The 8080-nt window shown below is 41.6% G+C and overlaps 1 protein-coding gene across 3 annotated transcripts in view; it reads right to left on the bottom strand.

Annotated features, from left to right (window-relative positions):
* Positions 1–358: 358 nt before the first annotated feature.
* ANKRD29 (ankyrin repeat domain 29) overlaps positions 359–8080 on the bottom strand; it is a 61956-nt gene continuing 54234 nt past the window's right edge. For all 3 annotated transcript variants that reach the window (XM_075585030.1, XM_075585036.1, XM_075585023.1), the window contains 4 exons: positions 6271–6369; positions 3796–3891; positions 2912–3010; positions 359–2062 (listed from right to left, as the gene is read on the bottom strand). In XM_075585030.1, coding sequence (XP_075441145.1) covers positions 1979–2062; positions 2912–3010; positions 3796–3891; positions 6271–6369 — 378 coding nt within the window. In that variant the 3' untranslated portion in view covers positions 359–1978. The remainder of the gene's footprint in view (positions 2063–2911; positions 3011–3795; positions 3892–6270; positions 6370–8080) is intronic.

Below are 8080 nucleotides of genomic sequence, written 5' to 3'. Positions count from 1 at the left end.
ACTCAGGAGTCCTGTTGCCAACAGGTGCACCACCAGACACTACACTGTAATGGGGACTGGTTAGACCACAGGGGCCAATGTGAGATTGGGTGGGTCAGGCTAGGCCAGAAAATCCGTTACACTTATAATTATATATATTGATCTATTGGCTTTGAGTGCTCTCATTTATTTCTTTTTATTTTCTTCCGTTTCGGTACATAAAGATAATTAGAGAGGGGAGAACCATCCTAGATCATCTGAAATGTTGATCATTATCGAGCTGCCCTGATTTATTACAGTTTTAGGCTGTTCATTACCATTTTCTCTTTGTGGGGAGAGTGGAAGCGTGTTATAATAAAAAATAAAAACAAGTCTAGGGTAAAGATGATAACTTTTATCGCAAAACGGTTGAATTTAGGACTTTTGTAATGTCAACATTTGCAAATATTTGCCATACTTGTAAGTGCTCCTTTGATTGAGACCAAATTAAGAGATGATACACATGGAAACCTGGCATCATTATGTCATCTAGGAGTACAAACGGAGAAAGAAGACAATAAACACAGCATATTTCCTTTCAAAGTAAGCAGATTAACCTTTCTAGTATACAGCCCCAGATCAAATACAAGCAAAGGCTCAATATATTTCTGTGTAATGTTGTCCTGTGGGCAAAGCCATATAGCTAGAATTATATTGCATAGAAAAACACTGATTCGCTTGTATTGCCACACATGCTGAGAGGCCGAGTGCCCTATCAATATACATATTTCTAAGCAGCAATCCCCCCCCCAAAATGGCAATACAATAACATTTCCTGATTCAGTGCATGCTGTCATCAGCTATTTCCTCGTTTTTTTCTTTTTCTCCTCAACATAAAAGTTTTAACTCTATTGCAGTGGTCTGCAACATCATATACTTCAAGGGCAGCACGTGCGAACGTTCAGCCCCCAATAGAGCCTCCCATTATTATATACATAATAATATATATATATATATATATGTGTGTGTGAACAGGCAGAAGGGACGTTGCAGCCATGGGTAGAAGCTTCTCTCCGGTAAGCTGCTTAATGACAGCACTTGTGAATACTGTCCCACTGCTCTTGTTACCCAGAGAACTAGTGATTAGCACAGGACAGGAGCAGGGTAGTACAGTATTTATGAGTGCTGTTATTGAGCGGCTGAGTCAGTGGGGTGCCAGCAACATCTCCACTTTGTCTGCACTGAGGAGAAAAGGAGAGCAGGCTGCTGGGTTGGCCAGAGGTTGGGGCAGCAGGTGAAGCCCCTGAGGCCCACATGCACCCCCCCCCCTGTCGCCTGTTGTCGATTGTTACCTCTTATCTATTTAAATACCATTAGAATGGCTCCCTTTTTTTGCTTAATGTGTACAACAGGCCGTTGCCATTTTCCTTTCCCAGGGTGGAAAGTTGACATATAAACATTTTATCTCTGTAATGCAATGACAGCATTGAAAGTGATTTGCTAATTCCAACAGGTGCTTTCCAGAATAAGTCAAACAAAACATTTCTATCTTTACAGCGAGCTGAGGGGTTTGCTGCTTTAAGGCCGACTACTGTACTATGCTGACCAACTCTCCCTATATATGAGAATCCCTGATTTGTACCTGAAAATACCATCATTGTTCTACTTTCTCCCTGATAAATGTACCCAATTCAAGTCAGTGGAAGAATAAATCATTTCCTTGAGAGGAGCTTTCAGATGTTGACACCTATGTTGACCAATAAAGACACAGCAATAACCTGCATGGCTCGGGAATTACTGACGTGATAATCTCAGACTCAGCCAGGGTATACTTATTAGCAACATGTGTGGCTTCAATCTCTTTAAACCAGTACAGGACAGTTGTTTTATCTAGATATTCTTGGGTACAATAACACAGTGCGGTGAGCCAGCTAAACGTCTAACTTGCAGCAGTATAACAGGGCAAAACATATTTTCCAGAGGAATTGTACACGGTCACACACATCAGAAATCCAGGCTGTTAACTTCTCTTGGTTATTTCTTTTGTTTGTAGGAGACGTAGTATATGTTCATTTTTTGATAGGTCAACGGGTAATTCATTGGCCTAAAAGATAAAAATAAAAAGTTTATTTTTGATCACTTTTACTCTTAGAGGTACCAGAATTGTATTAGAGCCTTCTAAAGATAAACATTTAATGTTAAGAGGGCTTTGTATCAAGGCAAAAGTGGCGCGATGCTGGAGCAAAACAAACTGCACCAGATGCATGAAAACAAAACCTGCAGGCGCCAATGGGATTTTTTACTGGATACATGATGCACTTGTGTTGCCCCAGGATAGCACTTTAGCCTTGATACATGTGGCCCTAAGTATAGAGAAAATTTTATATTAACCCATTAAGTATCTAGATGGGCCTGCAACCCATGGTGCAATCCCTCTGACAGTGACATTAGCTTAACAGAGGAATTGTTAGCGGCAGGAAGGATTGTGAGTAGAGACGGAAGATCCTGTTTCCGCAAACAATGTTGATGCTTTTTATGAAAGGTGACAAAACGTAATGATGAATGATGATAAATAAATCAGTGTGACTAGACCTAAAGCTGTCGCTCAAAAATTTCTGCCAATTTACAAACGTCTTAAAAAATGTACAGTATGGCACCTTTCACATGCATATCCATGAGTACGTGGCCAACAGTGTAACAAATATATACTTTATGCACAACTAATTTGCAGTTCCTTCAATAAGGAGTTGCTTTCAGGACCTCACAGGTGACCTTTCCATCAAAACATAGGTGGCGAAATTAAAGATATATTAGGTTGGCCAAATGGTCACAGCTATAACATGTTTGTTTTTATAAATGTAAAATAGAGAGTAAATGTTTCAGCACCTGACATACAAAATGATCAATTTTCTTTTACTGTGTGTTCAAACAGTCCCGCAAAGGACTGACTCACCTTGTTCTTTAGTATGGGGTTAGCGCCTGCTTCCAAAAGGAGGGCCACGGATCTGACACTTCCCCCGAGAACCGCAGCATGGAGAGCAGTAGAACCATTCTGCTCAAAGAGCAAAACAAAGGACATCTGAACATGGACACTTATAGATACACCGTGCAGAGGAAACAGCAAGTGCACCATACCAATTATACGGGAATAGACACAATACCGGTGTATAGCAGCAGAACTGTTGATATTGTATCTGTAATATAAACAGTCCACTGGCTTTGTAGGTTGTGTGCAAGTACCTTACAGGAGCAATCCGAGAGTTTTTTGTTTTTCATTTTTTAATACAGGGTTGAAGCAGGGGGGTCTCTGGATCTGAACTCCATTTATATCAGCTTACCTCAATAGTTGGTGCCAGTATCTCTGCAGTTTTCAGCTTCCTCGTCCAATGGGCCAAAGGAAACCGCACCGGATGACATCACGGCTTCCTATTGGCCAGCAGGGTCTGGCAGCTTTGAAAAGCGGCCTTAAACCCTGGAGTGGCTACCTGCACCCCGTACTTAGGTACGTATCTACAGAATCAGGGGCCCTCCGGAGCTGAAATTAATGGGGTTTAGCTCCGGAGACCCCCTGCTCCCTGTATTTAATTTTTTTTAAATAATAATAATAATAAATGGGTTGGATTGCCTCTTTAAACCATCAATTAAACCCAAAATTTTGCAGAATGTCAGGTTTCATAACCTTTTAACCTTTTAACAATACATATTATACATATGTTACGCACTGACCTATGCAAATATGTTTAGGAAGTTAATATTGTATCCTTAAACTCAACGCAAGTTTGTTCCATGCATTGCTGTGACAATAAAAGGTCCACCCCGATCGTATTGGATTCTTACCTTTAAGATGCCAAGTGTTGGAGAGAATTTAAGCAATTCCTCTATGACCTCATTAAATCCCTTATTTGCAGCTTTAAATAAAGCTGTTGTACCATCCTAAAATGAAATGAAGTACATGTTAGAGATATATATAGTGCCTTAATGCAAAAGCTACAATACACCCTTACCAGCTTGTTATACATAGGGAGTTTGCAACCCAAATAAGATACATTTAGGACATCATGCACTCTCTATATAGTGTATTGTATGTACTTTATATGTTTGCTTTATGCTAAAGCCTAATCTTGGTTTAAGGGTTCTCAGTATTCAGAAAGGCATTCCTCTATGATTCAAAGGCAAAATGTAGGCCTAGAGTTATTTTGTCGTGCTGAAATATACCTGCATCTGTCTCTGGAGAGAAGAGGGATTTATAAAGCAAGTGGGAGTAGTTAAAGCGGTGTGACATTTGTACTGTTTATTGACACAGTTCTATGTATTAAACAATGTGCGGCTTGCGTTACTTTTCTTCATATCAGTATTTAAGCGCAGAATACACCACATTCTACAAGAGTAGAAATACACTTACTGAATGGTGCCTTTCAGACAGAGGAAAATGCTAATCTTTTAACACAAATGTGTCAGCGCAGATCACTTTCTTGATACACACGGTAGACCCGGAAGTTTCTTTTTAGCAGGAAGCCAGCACTAAAATTTCCTCCCTCTCCCTTATTTAGCCGGCACTGATTTTAAACCAGATTATCAGGATTCAGAGAGGGCTGGTTAGGGTTCGGGTAAGGCTGGCACAGTAGGGTTAGGCTGGCACAGTAGGATTAGGGTAAGAGTTATTTATTTTGCTGCCGGTTAAATAACCCTGAACAAGTCCCTTATTTATCTGTCCGCCAGTTAAAAAAGGCTGAACATGTGTGTTATATACCTGTCTTACTGGGGAAATAGCCTCTACCATTCAGAAAAGACCAGTTAGACGAGGGGCATATGGAAGGAGCCTTATATAACATTAATGGCTCTCTGCAATTTAAATGGCTAAATATTTTACTCTGCCATACATAATTTTAATGTTTGGTGGGCAAAATCTTTCTCCTTTCCTCTAATCAACCTTACTGTAAATCCAACAGTCACTCACCGATTGGGTAATATCCTCCTCGCCAAACTAGATCTCATTCGGTGAGATTTGACCGGACTCATGCCATCACTGATTTTGTAAGCAAGGTATATACAATCAAATATGCAGCCGTCAGATTTCTCGGATATTCTCATCTTTATTTATTTATTAGCAGCCTTGCTAGTACCTAACGATACAATACCGACTGGATACTTGCCCCTAATGTTGCCTTTTCAATTTTCAGACTGACTTTCTACAGTAAATGTCCATTATCATTATTCTGGGTCCACAAAGTTTGCGCTCTTAGGTCTCACGTTGGAAGGGTAACCCAAGTTTAAGGCCCAGAGTTGGTCAATGGAAGATTTCACTCATTAGAAATGTATCAAACTAAAATACAATTCTGAACATTTTTATGAAACAAGCTCAAACCTTGGATATCAGGAGGTGTCAACATGTATCTCTTTCTGGATGTTACTCAAGTCATTTGGATGTAATATGAGCCCTTCCAGGCCCTGCCTTAGGTCCAATGCTTTCTCTGTTTTTATAAATGATGTCCATGCTTTGTAAAACTGCCTGAATATATTATTCTGTATGCTGATGAAACAATATTAACACTTGGGGTTCTCCAAGATGTTGTCACTATGTCATGGGGTCTGGCACTCCTGGGACCCCATGATGTAGTGGCTATGTCATGCCCAAGGAAAGCTTTTTTTTTTTTTTATTATTATTTTAGATCGCGCTCTGCGTTCCCATGGAGCGAGCGCAGGACGCAATCTGCAGTGAAGGGAAACGGTAAGGGCCGCCGTGGTCACGTGACTGCTTTCAAATGGTCTGGGAAACTTGAAGTCTAAAAGTTTGAAATCAAACATTTAAGAACATCCAAAGGTATCACTACAGCAAAGTGTCTTATAGCACAGTTAGTATGTTTTAATGCGTAGCTGCATATTAGCTCTTACTACTTCCTCTTTCAAATCATAAAAAAAAAATCAGGCAGCGAAGCTTGCCCCTAGATATACAAATGTATAATCCAGAGTCAATGTCTGCATTACAGTAGACTAGAGCCGGGGTGCGCAAACTAGGGGGCACAAGATTTTCTGGGGGGGCGGGGGTTGTACGGCGGTTACAGAGGCCCCGCGCATCCCCAAATGCATTTAAATGAAATGCCGGGGATCGCGCGAGGCCTCTGTAACTTTACAAGACAAAACATTCCAGCGACATCACATGACCCCCGCGGTGTCATTTGAAGGCGGAGCCAAGCATGGGCAGGGGGGTGCGAGCAGGGTGTGAGAGGAGGCAGGTGGGCGCAGGGAGAAGAGTTTTCACCCCCCTGGACTAGACTATAGGTCACTGTGCAAACTAAAGCGGTGTGCACTTACAATCTGTGCGGCATCTCGATCAGCTCCTCTTAGCAGTAGCACTCTCACCACATCACTGTGGCCCATCTGTGATGCGATCCATAATGGAGTCGTCCCATCCTTAGGAAGAAAACACATATAAGTAGCTAAGTTCACCTGAAGTTGTGTAAAATGAAGAATCAGCTTAGAACTGTTGAAAAAAAGCTAGTTCAGTTCTCATTGAGAATAGGGGTTACCGCTGAATAAAGAATGGCTGGCTGCATTGTAGGCCAATTATTTGCCCAGACACAACATTTGGAGGGGGATAGAAATAAATAGGGTCTAAGGTGCTCATTCATTGATATCAGTTCAGCGCATGGTAATGTCAATGCATTTAGTGCTACTAGCACAATTAATAAGCCAATACGTCATAGGTCTATAAGTGTATATAAGAATATTACAAATGCTACCAGAGGTTAAAACAGCTTGGGTCCTACAAGTACTTTACAGTATGTAAAGGTTGGGTTGTTTCCCATCTATTCTGCATTTTCACTACATAATAGTCACTTGTGAGGAAAGCTTAGTCAAAATACATACAATGCTCGTGTTTAATGGATAAAATCGTCACAACCTTCAGCATACACCTTTTTTCAGGACATCTATTCCTCTTTAAAACTTTTTCTCCTTAAAATAAGCACCAGCAGAGGAAGCTGTGGGACTACAGATAGTAAAATCTGAACAGCAACTTTCCAAAATGATTTGTTTGGAAACTTGTTTTGCCCGGGATTGAAGCAGGGGATGTACGGAGCTGAACCCCGTTAACTTTAGCTCGGGGGAACCCCTGCTTCTAGAGATACATACCTGTGTAGGGGGTGCCAGTAGCCACTCTGCTTGGCTAGCAGGGTTCACATGATGGTGGAGTTTCAGAAGCTCCCACGCTCTGCGGGCCAATAGCAGACGTTACATTGTACGCTGTGGCTTTACATTGGCCCGCGTGATGCAGGAGCTTTGAACTTTAAACCCCAGCCGGAGCTGCTACCAACACCCTATACAGAGGTCTGTATCTCTGGAAGCAGCAGTGCCGTCTTAACGCATGGGCACGCTGGGCAGTTGCCCGGGGGGCCCCACAAGCATAGGGGCCCCCACAAGCATAGGGGCCCCATGCTAATCTATGCACAGATCAGAATTTAACACGAATTTTCAAATCTCACGCTAACTCGCTAGAAGGAGACAAATTCCGACTTGTAGCGGAGAGTTGGCATGTCTGCATTCGCGAGAGAAATGTTGCCGTTTTTATTGCTTGCAATGTTATGGAAGCAGAATATTGTAACGGATTCGCGGGGGCAATTAACAGCTTACATTTGTATTCCTGTGAGTGGTTGTGTAGGCAGGGCCCAGTGCACTGCTTTGCCCGGGGGCCTACAATGCTGTTAAGACGGCCCTGGGAAGCAGGGGTGAAAAATCGCCTCTTGGATTGCTCCTTTAAGTCCCTCAAGCAGCAAACAGGGTGATTCAGCTATACAGAGCATTTGTATTGTGTATCTTTATTAATTTACTAATTAGATATAGTGTCATACTCATGCAGGTTTATTTTGGACATTTGACGATTGATCATAAAAATGTACCAACGTGTACAGAGATGAAAATATTATTTTTTTTAAACCTTGTAATGTATTTTATGCCCCAGAAATACATTAAATATAAAGATAAACAGGAACTGAAAAGACACGGGTCTCTGATTTATGTGCTTCCACACCTGCTCATTGCCTGCAGACACGGAGTGAAAGTGATGCATTCCCGCACAGAGCTATCACACTGTCTATTTGGAAAACTGCAAAATATGGGGCTGGAG

The sequence above is a fragment of the Ascaphus truei genome, chromosome 2 (assembly GCF_040206685.1).
Source record: "Ascaphus truei isolate aAscTru1 chromosome 2, aAscTru1.hap1, whole genome shotgun sequence".
In the NCBI taxonomy this organism is placed as follows: Eukaryota; Metazoa; Chordata; class Amphibia; order Anura; family Ascaphidae; genus Ascaphus; species Ascaphus truei.
This window is presented reverse-complemented; position numbering and strand designations above follow the sequence as displayed.